The sequence below is a fragment of the Daphnia pulicaria genome, chromosome 5, assembly GCF_021234035.1.
Source record: "Daphnia pulicaria isolate SC F1-1A chromosome 5, SC_F0-13Bv2, whole genome shotgun sequence".
In the NCBI taxonomy this organism is placed as follows: domain Eukaryota; kingdom Metazoa; phylum Arthropoda; class Branchiopoda; order Diplostraca; family Daphniidae; genus Daphnia; species Daphnia pulicaria.
Genome location: NC_060917.1, coordinates 1,018,846 through 1,041,019, shown reverse-complemented (window position 1 = coordinate 1,041,019; position 22,174 = coordinate 1,018,846). Strand labels below are relative to the sequence as shown.

The 22,174-nt window shown below is 42.4% G+C and overlaps 2 protein-coding genes across 5 annotated transcripts; both read left to right on the top strand.

Annotated features, from left to right (window-relative positions):
• The first annotated feature begins 1,104 nt into the window (after window positions 1–1,104).
• Window positions 1,105–4,831, top strand: LOC124340960. 3 transcript variants are annotated; one of them, XR_006918188.1, is made up of 8 exons: window positions 1,105–1,296; window positions 1,363–1,782; window positions 1,841–2,342; window positions 2,409–2,556; window positions 2,638–2,834; window positions 2,896–3,014; window positions 3,074–3,987; window positions 4,756–4,831. XR_006918188.1 is itself a non-coding variant. In XM_046793813.1 (7 exons), the coding sequence occupies exons 1-7, from the start codon at window positions 1,163–1,165 to the stop codon at window positions 3,474–3,476; spliced, it is 1,905 nt and encodes a 634-aa protein (XP_046649769.1). In that variant the 5' UTR covers window positions 1,105–1,162; the 3' UTR covers window positions 3,477–4,401. The 3 variants fall into 3 exon arrangements, 2 of the variants coding, with proteins under 2 accessions (XP_046649769.1, XP_046649768.1); XM_046793813.1 differs by lacking the exon at window positions 4,756–4,831 and having other exon boundaries at window positions 3,092–4,401; XM_046793812.1 differs by lacking the exon at window positions 4,756–4,831 and having other exon boundaries at window positions 3,074–4,399.
• A 6,207-nt stretch (window positions 4,832–11,038) lies between these two features.
• LOC124340779 lies at window positions 11,039–22,105 on the top strand. 2 transcript variants are annotated; one of them, XM_046793413.1, is made up of 21 exons: window positions 11,039–11,423; window positions 13,129–13,481; window positions 14,034–14,160; window positions 14,251–14,465; window positions 15,011–15,181; window positions 15,451–15,820; window positions 16,160–16,707; window positions 16,777–17,115; window positions 17,178–17,286; window positions 17,362–17,537; window positions 17,693–18,223; window positions 18,762–18,900; window positions 18,974–19,227; window positions 19,294–19,644; window positions 19,717–19,923; window positions 19,999–20,253; window positions 20,311–20,469; window positions 20,534–20,963; window positions 21,028–21,174; window positions 21,258–21,408; window positions 21,473–22,105. In XM_046793413.1, the coding sequence occupies exons 2-21, from the start codon at window positions 13,139–13,141 to the stop codon at window positions 21,638–21,640; spliced, it is 5,190 nt and encodes a 1,729-aa protein (XP_046649369.1). In that variant the 5' UTR covers window positions 11,039–11,423; window positions 13,129–13,138; the 3' UTR covers window positions 21,641–22,105. The 2 variants fall into 2 exon arrangements, with proteins under 2 accessions (XP_046649369.1, XP_046649370.1); XM_046793414.1 differs by lacking the exon at window positions 17,693–18,223 and having other exon boundaries at window positions 11,040–11,423.
• The last annotated feature ends 69 nt before the right edge of the window (window positions 22,106–22,174 follow it).

Below are 22,174 nucleotides of genomic sequence, written 5' to 3'. Positions count from 1 at the left end.
CGGCACCTGTCGTAATACATTTGAGATGATTAAGTTCCAGTTTTCCATTCGAGCGAATGAGTTTAAATCATTCTCTCTTCAGTTGTACCATTTTCTTTCGTTAATTATACGAATTGGTTATAAAAAGAAATGGTCTCTCTTCAGATGTTTGTAGGTTCCATCGGAAATGCCGTCGTTATTGCTTCTTCTGCGAACGTGCCTTGCAAAATTGTTTGGCAAAGAAATGGGTTTGGAGATGTTGAGGACTGGTAGGCGACGAGCACGCTTGGGTCCACCAATAAGGTTTGGGTTTCCAACGCTCTTAAATCTTTTTAGTCATCCCTTTCTTGGCCGATTCATATCTGGCAATGTACAATCGGTTGGAAAGTTTTCTAAATACTTAAGCAGGTTTAACTCGTAAAATTTTTGTTCGCAGCATCGTCGACATTTTTTTTTTTGCGCCAACTTTTACTATAATGCCAATAGACGTTAGCATGACATCCTTTCGTGAATTTTGGACTCAAGTTTCATTTTCAATGAGTATCGAATGACTTTTTTTTTAGGTAAGTGGAGTAAGCGATGAACGAATCGTGATGAGTATTACGATACGGGTAAGGCAGTCGTACATTTAAAAAAAATGCTGAGACGTCCAGGTTATAAATGCCTAAATCTCCAAAGAATTATTATTTTGATTTTCGAGAACTCTAGATGAGACTAATTTCGTGGGAAATGTCGCTTACTTTGATCTATCGTCTTACAGCGCTTTGGCACATCCTTGTACTTCTTAAAAAGCATAATTGGCACCAGCTGCTGGTAGAACTACTTGGAAATGAGGAACTGCACAGTTTGATTGATTGTTTCTTTGTTTGTTCCTAGAAATTTTAAAATAAAAGTGACGGTAAAAGATAATCATGATATTCGTGAGTTATAGCGCAAATTGAACTCTAGGTTACAATAAGCTGCATGATATGTGGTATGTATAGGTTTTCAATTTAGTCTTGTGAGTGTAAATACAAATAATGGCTTTCCGAAAATGGGCTCGACGCGCCACCACACGGCATAGGACCAAGGTAGTCGATGTTACGATCGTAGACTAGACTTCGTAGTCTTTAGTCTTTACGGATAAGTCTGTGGTGCGAGTGCGACACGCGACAGTGGAGTTTCGATTTGGTTGGAAACAAAGATGGAGACACATTTTGACAGTCTTCCTGTTGACATACTGCTTCACCTTTTCAACTACATGAATGAAAAAGACTGTTTAACCTTTTCGATCTCAGGGGTGTCTGACAGATTTTCATGTCTATGGGGAGAAAGAAGGTAACACATATTAGTACTGAAACTTTGCAGCAAATTGTAATTCTGATTTCTATAACTACTGTACAGAAACCTTTCAATCCAGCAGTGTTTTTTTGTCACCCATAATTCATTACACACGTATCTAAGTAGATGGGTTTGCCCAAAAATAATTTCAAGTCTCGATATAAGCCACTGTTATTGGCTGCCAAGTGACTTTTTATTTGACGTTGTAACTTCAATGAGTCACTTGGTAGCATTAAAAATTCAAGATACCAAGCTTAACATGTCACATCTTTGGCAGATATTTAAAAGCTGTCATCATATTGCAAAACTTAGTATTAGCTTGTCAGAGAACGATGAACCTATTTTTGATCAAATGAAAGAGTCTGAATCATCATCTCTTCAAACATTATCAAATGGTTTCTCAAAACTGACTCACTTAAAAATCCTTGCATTCAATGGTGCTTATTATATAGACTCTTGGCCTTTAATCCTGCAGCTATTAAGGTATCTATAATTACTTTTATTGCGTTTTTACACTAAATGCCGTTATTATTATTTGTAGTTATTGCCGAAAATGTGTGGATTTGCACCTGGAAATTGCCTATAGTGATTATGAATACTTCATGCATGGGCCATTCGGGAAATGTAATTATGATTATGCATTCGTCGATCGTGCTCGAGACGAATTTTTTCCAAACTTGAGCTGGATGGCATTATTGAAAAATTTTGTGATTTTGAAAAGGGGCGGTTTATATACTGAAACTATAGTAGACGAATGCGTCGAGGGGCTGGTCAAATGGGTATTTTCCTATTATGACATGAACTGTGTTGAGCGCGTTTGGATAAAAATTGAAGATTGTGGAATCCCGTGTGATATGATCCCTTCAGAATGTCAACTAAAATCACTTGTATGCTATGTTCATGGTGATGAACTGTCAAGTTTTGACGGGGATGTCGATGGGCGATTTGCTAAGTTGGAACACATCGGCGGTATGATTGCGCTACAACACTGGACCGGGTTGCCTAACCTTCGCTACATTCATGGCTTTGGCCACAGTGCACAAGTAAGTTATGTTTCTTATTGTGATCGTAAAGTTTGGGACTAAATGTATTTTCCGTGTATTATTAAGGAAGTTGACGAAATGTGTAGAGCACATCCCAGGTTAGAGTTTTTGCATTTGGATGACAGCTATGTAGAATATCCTTTTTGTATGAAAGCTGACTGGGTGTTGCATCATTTAAAGACATTCGTTTACGTTTGCCTGTATCCAATGAAAGGTAGTGCGTTTTTAATTTTTATCCTGTATCCTAAGTTACGCAACTGCAAAGTTGCACTGTTATTTTTCTTTATTTTCTCAGAGATTCTAGAACCATTTCTGAAAGCCGCTCCTAATCTTGAAGTGCTTGGTATTGGTCTTTCGAATAACACTGCTTTTGGTCCTAATCCTAGTCCTTACGATGAACCTCTTGATTTTTTGAAAATGATATCACGTTGTGGTCGGTTGACTACCATAACCCTAAACCAGTTTTGTTTGTTCGAAGGAGATTTATTTGCGGTATACGCTCAAGATTAAAATTTTGATATGGAATTCTACACCGAATCATTCTATAATTCAGATATTCAGTGGCTGCCCATTACTTCGAAATCTTCATATTTGCGGTGGTCTTACTTGCCCCGAATCATTCGACAATCTTTGTCGGTACTTACCTCTGGCTAAAAAGTTGCGAGATTTTAGGTCAGTATTTTGGTCTAACTAAAATACAGATTTAACAATGTTTACACGAATAAATTTAGATTGCAGTACGACTCCAGGTGCGAAGGAGAAAACTCGAATCGGGCCGTACTGAATGCTCTTCTCGATTCTAAAAGACTGGAAAGAATTGTTCTCTACGAGGAGGACGGCGAGGAGGACGACTCTAAATTTCCGTGGAAAAGTCAGGAACTTCAAGACGTTCTATTCAAATTTGTAAGCAGTATGCCAGATCTCGTCTGTTTCTTTTTCTTCACGGCATCAGAAATAGAACCAGGAACGGTGGCCAAACTGAAACAGAAATTTGACGAGTTTATTATCCCAATTCGACCGGCCTTTTGGTGCCATGTTGATAGAACCCTTCCCAGAGCAATGGATCCCACAGTCCCTCGAATTCATTATGACCAGATTGTATGCCCTATGGAATACTTGGCTCCCGAATTTTGATCGTATGCTTCAAATGTACTTAGGTTTTTCAAATTATTCAGGTAAATTTGCGCATGTTAATAATTTGTATTTTGTGTGGCAACCCCGATTTTTTGTTTTGTTTTGTTTTTCTTGTTTTGTTTGTTTAGTTGGCTCGTTTATTGCAGTCACTCAGTTACAACAGAATACAACATAGTGTGAAATAGTCAAAACGCTTTTAGTAAAGAGTGTAAAGACCTACTGTATGCTTCACTTAAAGGAAAACTGCAACTTTTACCTATACATTTGAGATGAATAATGCTACCTAATTTTGCTTATAGCCAACCAACAATACTTTAAATATTATATATGTACAGGATCATGTCGCTTTGATGAAATTAGACAAGATGACATTTCAGTCCAAGGTTTAATCACCACTATGCAAAAGTATCTTAAAGAATATTATCAGATAAGGATTGTGAAGCTGTTTCAATTTAGTCTCATGGAAAGAAGACACTTCACAAGGATTTCAACCGTTATCACCTTAGTAATGGTAATTTCCAGTTTTCCTTTAGCTCTAGTGAAGCATACAGCAGTTTGAGAGCTTGAAGACATCTTGAACAAAATCAGCAACTCTTATCATTCAACTTCCACCCAATATACTTAAGTGGAAATGGAAATCATCAAGAAAATGCTGGGGGACCGCTTCATCCAATGACAATATATAGTAACAACAAGTAAATGGTATCTCCTGGAAATCCAGTTGTTGCAAACGAATAAAGTCAATGTGTTAGATATAGTTCATTGATTATGAAGCTGCCAATAATATTTGTTTCTTTTAAATCTATTTAGTCATCCTTATTCCAATGATTTTGTTTTGGAATGGTAGGGTATAGTGGAGATCCTGTTCCTAAAACTGTTGTCAATTTGAGCTGAAATATCTCTTGCTACCTATACAGTATGTTTATTGCTGATCGCTTTGATCTTATTTCATTGATGTTAAATGTAAGGATTATAGGTTTTTAATGGTTTTATTGTCCCACCTCTACCCTAAATTCCACCACTTTTTTACAATGCATAACATACACATACACATTAATTTATCTCTTTAATTTTAATTCATTGGTGCTATAAGTAATGATTATAGGTTTTCATTTTTCATTTGTTGAAAATTCCAAGTAAATGGGTGGTTTAGAAAAAAAATACTTGTTTTGTTATTTCTCTGCAAATAATGGCCACACTGTAGTTACCACATATATGTGATGTATTTTTTTATGTGTGATAAATTTTTTTTGTAATCCATTTTTTATTTTTTGTTTAGATAAACAGCATCCAGTTTGATTGGAGAAACCGCCTATGTAATTTGAGTTACGGTTTTACGGATCTCTTGTTCCTCCTTTTCAATTTTCCCTCTGTCATCATGTATACACCGATATTAGTGTGGGTGTATTCACGAGGACCCCCCTTTTCCCTATTCTGCCTGGAGGATTCAACTTATCAGCGGATGGATGGATGCTTGGCCGTATTTCCCAGGTTTAAAGGTAGGAAAAACTTGTTTCTATTTTTCATTTTTGACCACTTGGTGGCGTTGTAAATCGTAACATAGTACGGAATATGATTATTCCTATGCCATTGAGACTGGAACTGTTTTTCTCTTGCCGTTTTTGTTTAATCAGTTAGGTTTTTTTTTTAAATAACTCACTTGAAGAATGACTGCACATCAGGCTTGGTTTATTTTGTATCACAACTTTGTCTGTGGGCAAATAATCAAATTTGAAAAATATTTAAAAAGCAAAGTTCAACGAGAACATTTTTTTAACCAAGAGGGACCTGCCACCACATCTGGCACCTCCTCGTTAACATCTTCAGAATCTTGACTTAAGGTTTTTTCTTCCTTAAGGTTGAAAAACGACATTACGTAGTCAAAAGAAAAAAACAAAGCATTGTGTCATAATTTTTAATTCGTCTAATTTTTCAAGCGGATTTTTTTGGCCTTCCCCAGAAAGGTGTATACGTGCTATATTGTTCTTTCAAAATGGATGTAACGTTTATTGATGAAAGAAAGTTGAAGAAGCTGAAAGAACTGTCACCTTGCCTACGACTACGAGATGCTGAATTGGGGAAACCCAGCACCGTCCATCTTTATGGCAACTTTTCTTTTATGCCTTGATTTTTGGCTTTCCGTTTTCCCGAAGCGGCAACGAAAACAAACACAAGGTGTTGGCTGTATTGCTGGGCGCTTTCGCGCGAAGCAACAGCGTGAGCGTCCCTTATTGATTGCGCAATCAACTGATTTCCAAATAGAATTTTTGCCAATATTCTTCGTTACCGTATTCGTCATAGCGGCGCTTTCGACATTTGATTCCGACCAAATTGGCAGGGAAATTTTTCCATGCCCGACCATTGAAATGTCAGTTGGGGAAGACAAACCGCTACAAGGACATCGGCGAGATGGATGAAAGAAGGGCTCCAGCAACATGTTTCCCCATGTATTGAACGGCATCGATTTCGACAAGGTCCCAGATATTTTGCCTCTAGGAACACTTTACCGCAAAAATTTTTAAAATCCCCAACACAAATTGGAATCGATAAAGAAAATTCCGACATTGTCGCGTCCCTTTTGCCGATCCCAACCTTCACGCATCCGTTTACAAACGACGTTCTTTATCTCAAATCGTGTACCTACGGGAGAGGTTCCCGCGTGAAGAGAAGAGAAAAAAGAGAATGTCTCGGCGGAGCTCGGGTGGAGCGGGCGCGGATGCATAATTTCGCCAAATAGCGATCATGACAGTTGTTACGCTATAGGTGGTTTACTCTTGATCCAAATTTTATTTTCCATTGGAATAACGGCGTTATGAAACCAAGAGGGAAGAAAAATAACAACTAATAAAAAAAATCAGACTTTTGGGCTCTGGATGGCGCCAGATGAACGCGGACTTTCTCTTCAACTATCTGGCGGAGGGGGGGGGGGGTCATATCTCTTGCGTTGAAGTCGTTGGTGAAATTCTTTTTAGAAAATCACGAATGATGAGAAGAAAATACCCAGCACCAACTGTGATGGCGCTGGCCGTAATGTCGATATAACGACACACCAAATTGATTGCAATTCGATCCTCGGCCGACTACATAATAATGAAGAGTCTTATGTAAGAATCTAATCAACCGAAAGCCCACCGTTGCGAGTCGCTTGTTTTTCGCCGTAGAGAAAGAGAGAGAGAGAAAAGACTAACCATGCTGCCCAAGGCCGTGCGGCCTCCGCATAGTCTAGTCATGACGAAATCCAAATGATTCGTGAATTATTCATAAGACGTGCTCCTCTTCATTCCGAAGGCGTTCTTATTTTTTCTTTTTCCCGAGCTGCTAGCTTTACACAATGCCTGGTTTTCTTTCTTTATTTCCATTGATGAAGCAGGTGATTAGCCAGGTTCCAAAGTCCAAAACACGCGGAATTTCTCGGTGTTTGTCCTCGTTATAATACAGCACACACAACTTTTCTTCTGGGAACCTTTTTTCTTTCTTTTCCCCTTTCGAGCTATGCACAGAAAAGTGCACGCACTCATCAGGCCCAAGCTGAAAATGGGGGTAGGGTGGGCGAACAACAATCTTATCAAAGGTATGTGGATGGGAATCATAAAAAGCAATCTGTATAGATGAGGGATCTTCTTCAGCAACCCGCCGGCAAGGCCGCCGCTGCTCTCATCCGCCGTGATGCCGTCGAGAAATCTATCTCGCGCAGCCGGGCGATGCGAAGGCCATCACTCGCGCCTCTCACTCTCTCGTCCAGCACCTCAAACAAGAAGAAGATGAACACACAAACACACACAAGAAAAAGAGAGAGAGAGAGAAAATGTGATTTCATAAACAAGCGCGCCGACATGTCGCCCGCGCCGATTGTTGGTGCGTGCATATTTGCGTAACCTTGCGTGCAACGAATGAGAACGGAGCCGTAAAATGTCAATTTATCGACTCATTTATACGGAGTCGCTTCGTAATCGGGCGGAATTTTATTTTATGATTGTCGAATCGGACCGAGGATGTTCCACTGAGTGACCGCGTCGCCAAACGGACGGGCTGATGAGGGAAAGGTGAGAGAGGCATCTGCGAAAAACTATCACCATAGAATATCAACTCTCTCTTATTGTCTGTACTTTTTTTTTTTTAAATTTTATATTGATATCAGTGCGCGACAGGCACGACGGAGGGAAAGTGTTAACAAGATGAATGTATTATATCTCCCCAAAAATCTAAATATGAAACAGGAAAAAAGCAATCTTATTTATTTATACACGCGTTTCGGCGAAATCCTGTGCCGCGCTTTTATTTTCCTTTTTAAAATCCATCCTCGTCCATTGTGGAAGTCGTCGTCGTCGCTTTTTTTTATTTGGGAATGAATCCAAAAGGATTTCATGTCAACGGCGACAAAGGAAAACCAACATAGCAAAAATTTTCCCCAAAAGTTTTCTTTTTTTTTTTCTTCTTTTTTTAATGTTGCACAGTATTATAGTATCTATCTAGCGTGTGTATACATAATAGTGTCGAAGGGGGTCGTACCGGGACTCGTTTCCCATTGGAGAGTTGCTGCTGCAGCTGTGTGCTGGCCCCTGCTTGCGCCAACGATGCTTTCGCTTTTTTAGAGGTCGGTGTAAGATTTCACGCGGCCGATCTCGGTCACATCGCCACAGTGTCAAGCCGTTAAAGGGCAGTATAGGCACTTTGATGGAGATCATAGACGATATAGGCGTTGGCTTTTCTTTGAAAATAATAGTCTGTACACTCTTTTCCCTTTTTTTTTCTTTCCTTTTCTTTTTCTCCTTTAAAATTTATCGGCCAAAATGGGATACTACATACGTATCAACTTACGCCCCATTGGTTTTGGCGTTTTCGTGATTCGCTCGAGTAGTGTAATATCACTTGCGTGATGTCACAATAACACGCCAAGTTGAAACCTCGCTCGTTACCCTTTTGGCCAACGACAACAACAACCAACAACCGATGTGTCTTTGGTGTCTTTCCCTTTAACATGTCATTAGACCTTAAACACACATATACGTAATCCGACTACGACTACCTATTTAGATTGCCGAGTTCGTGCGTTCGTGGCGTTATACGTTTCGGATTGCGAAAGAAAGAAAAAAGCGAGAGAGAAACACAACAACAAAAGAGAAATAATAATTGTATGCTACATTGTGTGTAGGGGAGTCAAGGACGAAAAAAGAGAGAAACAGCCAACGATTCGCCATTTCCAATTTGCGCCCATCCGAAAAAATATCATCAGCCGTCTTTTTTTCTCTCTCCTTTTCTATACAGATGAGTGTAATACTTTTCATGATGGTTGGGCACACCTGGAAACTTAGGCTACATGTGGATGCAATGATGAACTAGGCTACAGGCTACTTACTTGCAATGCTATTACCAACGATCCGTCAATGATTTCATTTCGTGTAGAAAGAAGATGTATATGTATGCTAGTTGCTATAGAGTCTATTCTCCGACACCTTACTCCGGCAATGAGCTAGAGCCGAGAGAAAATAAGGTGTGTGTACATACAGACACACGCAGTCGGTGTGTGTGTGTGTGTGTTAACGGTATGCACAAGTCGGGCACAAAACAGGCTGCGACCTGACATACTGACTTACTTTTAGGCACCTTTACCGCACGCACAGATGTAACTGATTGGACGGTCTGTCGGTTATTCTTTCTCTCTCTCGTCTCCCCTCTTTTTTTTTCTTTTCTTTAAAAAAAAACCCCCAAAATGACGAAGAAAATAACACAAAAAGAATAATAATAATAAGAAGAAGAACCCGAAATATATTAAATTTCTCGTCCTTTCTCTTCCACCTTCTTATTATTTAGTCTTGAGGAAACTGCACCCAACAAGAAAAATAGGATCATCAATACAAGGGCTTCCCCTCCCCCCTTCTTTCTCCGATGATTTTGATGTCATTTAACGAGTTTTTCGTACGCAAAACTGCTTTTCAAAATGACGTCACTTGGCGTTATTTGACGGCGAATCTCTAAGAGAGAGAGAGAGAGACTTTGGAATGTTTACGAGCAGAGCAGAAAGTCTTTGTGCAAACGTTTCCGGCATTTTTTGGGGAAAGACAAAAACAAAAAAAAAAGGTCGTTGTTCTGTCTTCTTTCAGAATTTTACCATTTTTCGCATTGAATTCCGGTTGTTGTTGTTTTCAAATGCAAAACAAAAATTCAACACCACCCGCCAACTCTCTCGCATATATCCACAACGAATTCTCAAGTTGGGATTACGAGTGCGACACACCAGCAGACAGGCTCTTGCTTTTTTTCCGTCGGTTCCGGCTCTGCTGTGTATGTTGTTCCGTCATGTAGGATGGTGTGTATATACCAAACTACGCCATTATCATAAAAAAAAATTGTTGCTTCATTGCCGGAATGGCGCTCTAAACCTTGAGAGCCATCAGTTTCTGTTTTCTTTCCATCTATTACAATAAGGCATTGCGTATATTTATTATTATACTGCGGGACGGGACTGATTTCACCTTCGAAATGTGTTTGATTTTCTTGTACGTATATTTCTATTATTCCATGATGAAGTGGATCTTCGCCCGTCAACCGTGGATGGATTTCTCTGTTGAAGGTATAAATAAGAAAATGACAACGCGCACGCGCTCACACGCTGTGCGAGGTCTTTACCTTCACTTCGTGATAGGCGGTTTTTCTTTTGTTTCTGCCTTTCGTGCAGAAATTTCGCTGACTGCGTGCGTGTAGACGCTCCATGCCGACTATTAATTTCCACCAATAGAGGGGGGCTACCAATGTAACTCTATGTTATAGGGGGGAAATAATGAACTCTTTGTCACCTTTTTTTCCAACAGAATTCTTTTAGATTCATTTGCAAATTGACGTTAGGTGATTTAAACGCACCGGAGCGCCGATTGCGATGCTCTCATTTCTCCACTGATGGACTAAATTGCATTTCTCTTTTTTTTATTTAGGGAAAATCATTAAAAATAAAGAAATAATTTGGGGTGGCATTTATTAGAACATTCCTCTGGAATTTTCCAAGACTCTATTTCCTCATTTCTATTTTCTAGGTTGACGTGGACGATGAGCCGCATGAACATTAGCCCTGCCATCTGTATAGTATCATCTGGTGTATACTTTGTGTCAGTGGTACTTTTGGAAAGACGTACGTATACTATCTTTTGGAAATTGTGTATATAACTGATAAATAAGGAATGAAACGCACATCTCTCATTCCCGTTTCTTTAGATTTTTGTTGTTGGCGTAAAAACGCCATCGCCTGTGACGTTTGTGTGGCGGCCAGTGCCCAGTGTGTCGAGAGGGATGTGGAAGCCAAATCGGAGAATATAATTCACCATCTTCGAAGAAACAGCGGGTGGCTCAGTTGGTTATCAGCCAATGGGGAGCGTTCGCCGTCGACAGCGCGCCGGCCCGCGTGAGCTGTAGGTGCCCAGGAGGAACCCCGAAGAGAGAAGAAGAGGAGACTTGGTCGACTGGAAGGGGAGGGGGGGAATAAGGGGCTGGGTTGTTATTTTTTTTTTTTTGTTTCCAGCACCGGCAGTGAAAGTTGTTGCAGAGGCATCTAAAATCCTCCAGCCGGGCAGCCAACTGACTTCAGTCTTGATCCGCACCGAACGGACGCCAGTTCGCTGCCTGCATCCAACCTGCAACCATCGCGCGAAAGTTTGTTGCTCAAACAACAAACAACAAGTGTCGTCCCGCGACAGAAACATTTTCGGTGTCAATTTGTTGAATTCTTCTTCCGGACCCAAGTCGAAGACATTTCAACACATTGAAGTAAGAGAAAAACATAACCACCAGACAAAATAATTTTGATCATGTTCATCCACTGACGGGACCCAATAATATCCAAGAAAGTGGACTTTTTTTCTTCTTCAAAATAATCGAAAACCCATTCACGCCAGAAGAATAAAAATCCGACACTCAAACAATATAGCAGCAGGTGAATCATCCCAGGCGAAATAATAGGTGAGCGCACTTGTGTGTGTATTTGATTTCATTATTTTGTCACGTCATTTGTAGTTACATGATGAAGTGGTCAAAAGTCTCCATCTCTTGCGTGTGTTTTCATTGTGTTGTTGTCCGTGTGCCAAGTCTGTCGGGCCATAGAAAGTGGCCTCGGCTCTTCTTCTTCTTCCGAATCTCGGTCGACGATGGGAGGAGGATCCCCCCCTTAAAAAGAGGGGCTGAAGACCAGGGAGGGTTATAGGAGAGGGGAGAAATTGAGGACGCCTGTTCCCGGGCACCTCACGTTTTTCACGTTCGTTCTGGCGACTTTCTTTCTTCTCTTTTTATTCCTTTTTATTTATTTTCCTCTACCCCCCTCCTTTTTTTTTTATTCTGGAAGGAAAAGAAAATGTTGGGTTTCTTTCTCTTTTTCTTTCTTCTTCTCCTTTTTTTTTTCTTGAATAGAAACACACATTTCCCCGTTCTTCGAATGTGAAGAAGTTCCATATCTCCGGGTCGTCCTTTCTCCAGCTGGCGGCATATTAGCGCTTTCTCCACTTCAGCAGTATAGCCTGCAACTACTAACTCTTATATGTACAAGAGATTCCATCTTCTTTTTCTTTTTACCTTTGCTTTTTTTATCATTATTATTTTCTGGGTTTTTTTTCTTTTCTTTTAAAAGGCCGCGATATGTTTGCCTTTCATTCATTTGCTCTCATTTCTTTCTCCGTCGAGTTCTATCGCGTTTCAACACACAAAATTCAAATGTGTACGATACACTGTTTCGTCACCGGAAGCCCTCACGGACTGAATAACACAGTGACATGCGGTGTCGCAAAATAGAGCGTGAGTCATTCACCTACCGCACCTGGTTCGTGGCATCGCAGCGTGTGTTATTTTTTTTTTTTTTTAATTTATTTTTAAATTTTCAGTTGAACGCTTTCGATAGCCATCACTTCCATCTTTGAAAAGGTCACCTTGGTGTCATTTCGGTTCTCTTTTGTTTCACAACTTTTAGACTCTATGCGCATCCGTCCTATCTGTTAAACGTCAGCGTCTATAAACATAAAAGGCACTAAAGCGAACGAAAGTTTCTTTAAGGAGCGAACGTATTATAATATACCAACGACATTCTGGCACGTTACAAGGTCGCGACTAGTTTGGTTAGTTTTCATGTTAATAGGGAGCAGGATTTCCGGATGTCGTCAGCTTCTTGCACCTACGCTCGCAGGTTAACAGTCATCGTCGGTTATTACATTTAACTCTTTTGTTTCGTCAGGAATTTCCACATTTAAAACGGCTAAGATTGAAAGGGAAACAAATGATCTTTGCGTGAAAAGGGGACGTGACTCAGCTAAACCTTGAAGACAAATTTAGAAAAAAAAAATTGTTCTTCCTTGTCTTTGGTTGTTTGGTGTCTGCTGAAATATGGAATAGTTGTTGGTTTAGTGGGTCGTCTTCTCAGTATTGGAGAGTGTAACTGGGTAGGTATAAGTGAAAGACATCCAGCCGCGTGACGGGTACAAGTCGGCACCGCGCTGTTGACAAGTTCACCTTGAACCTTCCGGTAGTTGTGAGAGGATCTTTCAAAAAACGTGATGCTCCATGTTTGTGCCAATTTAGCGAAATGATAAAATTGATGGTCCCAATCTGGGCAAATGGCCAAAAGTGAAATAATAATAATAATTCATTTTCCATGAACGTAAATTCCTTTCACCTGTCACAGGTTTTGAAGAATGGCGCCGAAAGAGATGCGCTACTGCTTTCCATTAGCCCAATTTCTGGTGGTCATCTGGCTGCTCACCTGCGTCTGCCATGCCATCCACTTCGAGTCCGGCTTCACCGACAAAGTCATCATCGATGCCCAGCAACAGTCGGTGCGTTCACGGAGGGACACGCTCGTCAAGCACAAGACGCAGCACTTGAAACCGGCCATCGAAATTGAGCCGATCAACGAAAAGGTCAGGGTGGCGATGCCCCATTTCAACGTGCAGGACTTGACGACTTACGCCAACCAGGCGGCCGCCGCCATCGCCACCCGTTTCGACGATTTCGAGCCCACTCTCCTGGCCAGCAATGGTAAGCTTTTGGCCCGTTTCCCGATGAATCCCCTGCAATCCGTGACACGCGTGAAAGTCGACAGGGGAAAGCTCTCCGTTGCTGTCTGAATGGGCCATCGTAATACTTAGACGCGATGCGTCCGAGTTTTCCTTTTTTTTTTTTTTTAATTTCTAATTAAATACCGGTGTCTTAGTCTATTGGGCATTGTCATCATTTTCTGGCTTTTCCCTTCTCCGTGTGTCCAGTTCGATAGATTCTAGTCGCTCTAGTAGCGCGGGTCGTTTTCTCTTTTCCTCTCGGTTGTTGATTTCGCTTGCGCAAACATTTGGAATGCCACAGCGCAACCATTTTTTGGCGACCTCTTTATCATTATTCTGCGCTGCATTCGAAATGAGTTTTCAGGGTTGTCTTGGAGAACTCAATGAGCGTGTGAAACGGAAGTCATTCGGGTTTCAGGCCCAAGGATTCGACGATTCGCTCAATTAAAAATAAAAGAAACCCAAACATCTAAGCTAATTCCAGTTGACGACGGAAAATGTGTAAATGTTTGATTGTTTCCGCCTCTTGCAGATAGCCGACTGCAAACGTCAAGCGCTGCGTGGTTTATGGCGGCCTCTCACAAGACCAAGGTTGTGGCTAAAAACATCTCTCGCATCGCCCTGATGGCCGAAGAGGCGACCAAATACTTTGCTCAAGGGTAACTATATCACGTTTCTGTGGAAACGCTCCGACGATCCGTCAACAGAGGCTGATTGTGACTTTCATTTTTTTGTTGACGGACGAGCAGATTAAAATTGACCAAGGAGCAGATCACCTTCGCCCTGCCGACCATGGACGTCCGCAACACGGTATTGGCAGATCAGTGCCCACTCGAAGTGGATTTCCCGTGCCAACCGCGCAAATACCGAGCCTACAACGGCTATTGCAACAACGTTCAGAACCCGCGCTGGGGAAACGCCAACACCCGCTACCTGCGGTTCCTCCCACCCGATTACAGTGACGGTAAGAAATTAGCAAAGTATAGTTGACGATGATGATCATTCACTCTTGGCTTCCAAGAAGGTCTTGGAGGGTCTTATTGTGTGCGGTTTCGGTCAATTGTCTTGCGCGGGTATCGTGCAAATTTTTTTTACTTTTGTCTTGTCTGTGCGGTGTAGAGCGGCTTTGTGGAACTTGTTGAAACGAAACTATTTTTTGAATACTCGAATAATCCAGAATAATTCAGCGGGTATCAAGCGCGCAGGGGAGGGGGGACGATTTTTAATATTTTCGATTCATCAAAGACAAAAGGTTCGTCTTGCTTTTGTTTTGTTTGAAAAATGAGAAGTTTAAGATAAGAAGCATAATGGAATGGTGACATTCAAAATTCAGCTGAAGGTAAAATTCAATTTGAAATGATTTACTTTAATCTATTTTATGACCAAGAAAGACCTGCCGCCCGAAATTATTCATTTTTCCAAGTTGTGTCGACATTTGGTGGTGGACAAGAAATTGAGTTTCTGATGGATGAATGACAAATGTGTGTTGTGTGTCCCCAATGAGCACAGGTGTGAGCATTCCCCGTCAGGCCAGTGATGGAACATTCCTGCCCAGCGCCCGAGATATTTCCCTAGCCGTCCACAAAGACGTGGACAACCCACATCTTCATCTGACGGCCATGGCGGCCATCTGGGGACAACTGGTGCACAACGACATCTCCCACACACCACAAATGGCTGGTGAGTTGATAGTTTTCTCTTCTCTAGTTGGTGAACCACCGTGCGTGGTATTTATTATTCCGATATACCCTCAACCCCTCTCTCCTCCTTCCTCACCCCCCTTCCAATTTTTCTGCTTTTTCCGCCACGTCACGATGAACGCTGTTGTTGGTGTTGGGCAACTTTCTCTTCGTATCTCGGAGGATTGGCCTCCATTGACTTGCGTCCAAGTCTCTTGTGCAGTGTTTTCTCAACGTGGCCGGCAACTCACTCGGTTTGTTTATTTCCAGGTTTTCTGGGTCAGCGCCTCAGGTGTTGCGGCGTGAATTTGCACGAATTTCATCCCGAATGCTACCCAATCCGGCTGCCAGACACGGATCCTGTCAACGGTCAAATCAACATCAAATGCCAAGAGTACGTCAGATCGGGAACGGCCCCCAGAGTCGGCTGCACGCTCGGCCCTCGTGAGCAAATTAACCAGGTCACGAGTTTTATGGACGGATCGACCATCTACGGCAGCTCGGTCGAGGAGGCCAACGACTTGCGCCTCTTCCGTGCCGGCCTAATGAAAACTCAACCCGGCCCTGCTGGCACGACCAAAGGACTTTTGCCTCCCGACGACAACATCATCGACTGCAACACCAAAAATAAGGATGTCAAGTGAGTCTCGAAAGTATCAAATATAGCCGAAACATGGTGCAGTAGCTGCTGGGGTTGTTGATGCACTCGGGAGCAGGAGAGAGAGTAGCAGCTTGAATTTCCTCCCACGATTTTATTTAATGGAGAAGCGCAGACTATAAAAGTAGGTGTGAGAATTCATAAGAAAGAATTCTTATAGCAGCATTATGATTTCTGAGGAAGTGAAAGCCTTTCACCTAATACTTTCACATGCGATATGATATGAAATGGAAACTATATAGAGGCTTGTAACTCTCTCCTTCAGTTTTATTGCGCTTTCTCAATAATGCCTATTAATTTTTTTATACTTTTCTTTTATAGGTGCTTCAAAGCCGGAGATGTTCGAGTTAACGAGCATACGGAACTAACGGCCCTTCACGTTATTTTGATCCGTGAACACAATCGCTTGGCAGAGGAATTGGCCGTGATCAATTCGCATTGGTCAGACGAGACGCTGTTCCAGGAAGCCCGCCGGATCGTCGGCGCCGAGATGCAGCACATCACTTATTCCGAATTCTTGCCAGTCATTCTCGGTCAGACCATCATGGAGAAATATGGACTTGAGCCGGAATTCAGCGGTTATTTCACTGGATACGATATCAACATCAATCCTGGCGTTGCCAATTCAGTTGCGGCTTCAGCTCTTCGCTTTGTCGCTTCGCTTTTGCCCAAAAAGATGGGCCTCTACCGCAATGGCCGTAAAATCTCCGAACAAAAGATGGGCTCCAGCTTTTACGCTCCTTTCGAACTCTACGAACCAAATGGATTAGATGAAATCATCGAAGGCCTTGCCCGAACCCTTTCGCAATCTGAAGATCCATCCATCAACGACGTCATGACCAACCACATGTTCCAGGAAAAACCCGGAAGTAAGTTGTACCGAAATCTTTCTCGACATTGATGGGCTCTAACGAATTGTTTTCTATTTGAAATATCAGCCGCTGGATTGGATTTGGCTGCTCAAATTATCCAACACGGCCGCGATCACGGCATTCCGGGTTACATCAAGTGGCGTGAGTTCTGCGGTCTTCCTGCTGTCACGACTTTTGACCAACTTAGCGATGTGATGAATGGTGCCACGATCGCCACTTTGAAGAGCATCTATCGACACATCAACGACATTGATTTGTTCACCGGTGGATTGGCTGAATCCCCAAATGCGGGCGCTGTGGTCGGCCGGACTCTAGGCTGCCTGATCGGACGTCAGTTCCATTATCTGAGACGAGGTGATCGCTACTGGTACGAGAACGAACTTCCTCCTTCATCTTTCACCAAAGGTAAATTCATTTTTCAATCATTAAATCAAAGTGGATGTTGATTCATTTTACATCAAATGCAGATCAACTTCATGCCATCAGAAAAGTTTCCCTGGCTCGCTTGGTTTGCGACAACAGCGATTCCATCGATCAAATCCAACCACGCGTCTTCTTGATCAACGATCCTTTCTTGTAATTATTGTACAGGCTGGTGGGTTTTGGAATTTCATTTTCTCATCCAATCCGGTTTTGTTTTTACTTCTCAAGAAACGCTGACATGTCTTGCCACGACGGAGTCATCCCCAAAATGGACCTTGGCGCCTGGAAGACGGCCTCCCCGCATTTTGTTATTCCGGAAACGTTGCTGGAAGAGTCTGTGGTGCGGGCTAAACGAGAAGCCGAGGACTACCTGACCTTGGAAGAAACCCTACAACTGACAGCTGGTAAGTGTTTTACCTTGAAAGACTCTGAGCCTGAAAATGAAGCTCGTACAGTAGACACGATTGCTTTTACGTATAAAAAATGACGAGACGCATAAACGAACCAAACGGTTACCGTTGAAAACAATGACGAGACTTGTGTGTAACTGACTACACAGCTGTTGCTGCTGCTTCTACTCGACCCAAGAGACAGATTTCACACTTCAACCCCATAACGAACTTGAGTGCCTGGACCCGAACTGCCAATCACAAAACTGACAAGACGGCCAACTACCTAACTTTGCACTCGCTGGTAACACCGGCACCGCTCCACCGCCGCCAAATGTCCCCCCAAACCATCCTAACAACCATTCATCCTTCCCTGAGAGCTTGGCTGGCCCCGCTCATCTTCCCTAGACTCCATACTGCTCACCAGCACGACTTTCACGACGATCACCACCATCACCACTTTGATGGCGAATTCCTGGAACGGCAGAGCTTCGAACCGCCCCGCCATCGCGGGCAGCAGGTGCTCAATCAGTATAACCTCGACCAGCACCTCCTGAACCTGCTGCTGGCCAACTATGAGGAAAGCGACGTTGAGACTGACTTGTACGGACCACGGAAACGAGAGGCAGTGGACGTGCTTCAAGACTCGGCCCGGGTAGCTCATCACGTGAACGGCTTGTTGGCCGATTACGAGAGTCAACGTAAGTTCCCTCCCCACCTCGCCTGACGCTGGGGACGCACTCCTCCACTCACCTCTCCTTTCCGGAATCCAAAAACACAAAAAAAAACCCTCATCCCACACAACAAAAAAACGCTTTGACGCTTGTATTTTCGCCATTCACATACCCCAACTGCGTGACTGAACTGGGCAAATCGTAACCTATGCAATATAACTCTGTGTGTGAAAGGAAAACACTCTAATTTGGTTTTACACCGGGTCACGAAACGGATGTGGAAATGCATGGGATGCTAAGAAAGCGGTGGTGTGTTGCTGATTTTGTTAATCATTTGATCTTTCAAAGTGTTTCTTGTTTATGTGTTTAAATAATATTTAAAAAAAAAAAAAAAAAGACTTTTGATCAAGGAAAAAAATGACTGGGCCAATCGGCTGGCCTGACTTCTCTGTGCATCCACGCACGGAGAGCATGGAACAGATTATGCATGATCAATTGTCGAATGATCACACAGTTGCTGTAACTGTAACGAAAATTTCAATGGTCTTGTTACTTCTTTCACCAGGCAAAGGAGCTGATCCCAAATCTGCAGTGGGTACAGCTTTCAGCTTCAGCCGACCCAAACGTCAAGCGAGTGCCATCGCCAACATTTCACGTGTCCTCCAGTTTGCTTCAAAGCGCTTCGTCAATAGTTTCCTCAATCTGTAAGTTGATTCATTTTATCCCCCCTTTTAAAATAAGCAGCGAATTTTAATTCACCTTTTTAAAATTATCCAGGGTCAATCAAAAGGACGTTGAATCGCAACCTCAGCCGTCCACTCTTCAGGAACTCATGAAAGTGCTACCCAATATCGACGTCAGTGAAGTCGTCGATATTCCCAAAGTGTTCCAGTGTGACGAACAGACGCTGCCCTGTGATCACACCAGCAAATTCCGCACCATGACCGGCTGGTGTAACAATCTCAATTTCCCCGAATTGGGCAAATCTTTGAGGGCTTTCGTACGCCTTTTACCACCCAAATATGAAGATGGTAAAAATGTGCCGGTTCACTTTTGTTATCGCATTCCATCTATATCTTTCTAATAATTTATTTTAGGACTCTCCACTATGCGTGCCACTGCCGTTTCGGGTCGTCCGCTGCCCAGCGCTCGAATGATTTCGGCCAACATTCACAATGACGTTAGTGCCCCACACACCCGCTATTCTCTCATGGTCATGCAGTACGCCCAGTTGCTGGATCACGACTTGACATTCACACCAGTCAACCGCGGTTTCGGTGGCTCCATTATCGACTGCAACAGCTGCGACTCAGCCAAAACAGTTCATCCGGAATGTGCCCCAATTTCTGTACCTCCCAACGATCCCTGGTTTCCTCATATTGACCGGACTACTGGTCGTCCAAAATGTATTCCATTCACCAGATCTTTACCCGGACAACTGACTCTTGGTACAGCCTTATTTTGTTTACATACCATTTTATAGGTTTTTGAATGTAAACTAATTGCCTTTTTTTATTCAGGTCACCGTGAGCAGCTGAATCAAGTTACAGCCTTTGTTGATGGATCGCACACCTACGGCAGTGACGTTTGCGAAATGCGGAAGTTGCGTGCCTTTGTCGGAGGCAGAATGAACTCAACCCGTCATCCGATTCGCGGAAAGGATCTCTTGCCGCTATCTTCCGAACATCTTGAATGCAAATCCCCATCCGGCGTCTGCTTCACAGGAGGTAAAATCTTACCACTTTTTTTTGTAAACTTTGATTTATTCAACAATCAAATCTGATTATTTTTTTTATGTGCAGGAGATACACGAGCCAGCGAACAACCGGGTTTGACCTCAATCCATACCATGTTCATGAGAGAACACAACAGAATTGTTACCGAATTGGCCAAGATCAATCCTCACTGGAACGACGAACAGCTGTTCCAAAACGGTCGACGCATTATGGGCGCCGAATTTCAACACATGTCTTACAACGAATTCCTTCCGCGCGTTCTCGGATGGAATGCCGTCCAGCTTTACGATCTTAAAGTCCTCACCGAAGGCTATTACAATGGTAGGAAAATTGTGAATCGATTTATGAAATAAATTACAACTTTTTTTTTATTAACAGGATACGATGCCACCTGTAATCCCACCGTCTTTACCGAATTCGCTTCCGCGGCCTTCCGCTTTGGACACTCGTTGCTGAAAGAACAATTCAAGCGTATGGGAGCTAATTTTGTGGATCGTAAACAGAACGTTAAATTGCGCGATGTGTTCATGAATCCTGGTAAAACTTATTTCCATTTGTTTAAAAAATTACTTGTCATCTAAACTCTTTGTGAATTTTTCAGATGTCATCTATCAAGTTGGTATGATCGACGATCTTATGCGTGGCATGTTGGGAACTTCCATGGAAACGATGGATCAGTTTATTACTCATGAAGTTACAAACCACTTGTTCGAAGAGAAAGCCAAACCCTTCTCTGGATTGGATCTGGCGGCCCTGAATATTCAAAGAGCTCGCGATCATGGCATCCGTCCCTATAACGATTATCGTGCTCTATGTAATCTGAAACGTGCCAGGACCTTTGAAGATTTGTCGCGCGAGGTCACGCCAGAAATCATTACCCGTTTGAAGCAGACATACGAGCACGTCGACGACATTGACCTTTTCCCCGGCGGTTTGGCTGAGACTTCCTTGCACGGTGGTCTTGTCGGTCCTACTTTCGCTTGCATTATTGCCATGCAGTTCCGTCAACTGCGGAAATGCGATCGTTTCTGGTGAGCTCTATTTATTAATCTCTTATTCAGTGCAGGGTTTTGAATATTCCTTGAATTTTGGCAGGTACGAAAACGGTGATCCATTGATACGTTTCACTGAAGCTCAGTTGGCAGAGATTCGTAAAGCTACGGTGTCCAAGTTGATATGTGATAACTCTGACGGAATCGACACTACACAACGATCAGCTTTCGATCAAAGCGAACCATTTTTGTAAGTGCTTAGCTTTAAGTTCTTCTTTTAAACAAAACTTGAATAATCCAATTTTCGTTTAATTTTTCGTTTTTCTTACACAGGAATCCACGCGTACCTTGTCGATCTTTGCCATCGATTGATTTGGAACTGTGGAAGGAACGCGTCTCTTGCACAGTTGGATCGACCAACATCGAAGTTGGAAAGGCGGATCGGATTTCACCTTGTGTCATGTGTACCTGCACAAGAGAAGGGGTAAATTTACGATAATTAAGTTATGAATGAATCGTCAATTAACAGTGTAACGTTTATTGCACAGCCTATTTGCCAGTCATTGAAGGTGGTCAACTGTTTCCAATTAGCGCAGACATTCAGCCCGGCCGCAATTTTGAACGATCACGTATGTAAGGTGCAATGCGCTTTCGCTTTCCGAGCCTTCCCACAAGTCGCTGCTGCACAAGACCCCAATCAGCTTGGTTTCAGTTAAATCAAAAGTTATGCTGACTAAAAAGAAAATAACAAAAAGCATCGACGAAAATGAAGAATGCCCTCCCCTCCCACGCAATGTTTTGAATTTTTGATGAGAAAGTTGTATAATCATGGGTGCTACGATTTCGAAAATTATTTCGGTCAGTAATGTAATCAATTGGGAAATCTTGAATACGCTGGACGTCTGTATAAACAGTTTTTGCCAACTTTTATTTGAATCATATCAATGACTTTCTTTAACCACTTTGACTTGAGTCTTCGTAAAGTATGACGGGGAAGTCACAGTTGGTACTTTCTTTATTTTAATTCGCTGTAGCACGACAAACCGGGTGATGAAAAGGAGGTAATACTCTGAAAATAATGCTGGCACACCGTTGCATCGTGTGGTACCGTATGATATATGAGACCTTCTGGATATGTGACGAGAAAATATAAGATGTATATCTAATTTCACAAAATTGAATGAAGTTTTCCAGTTGTTTTTATTTGAGAGACTAATCAATTTTTCCGGCACCTCCTGGTTGTGACTTGT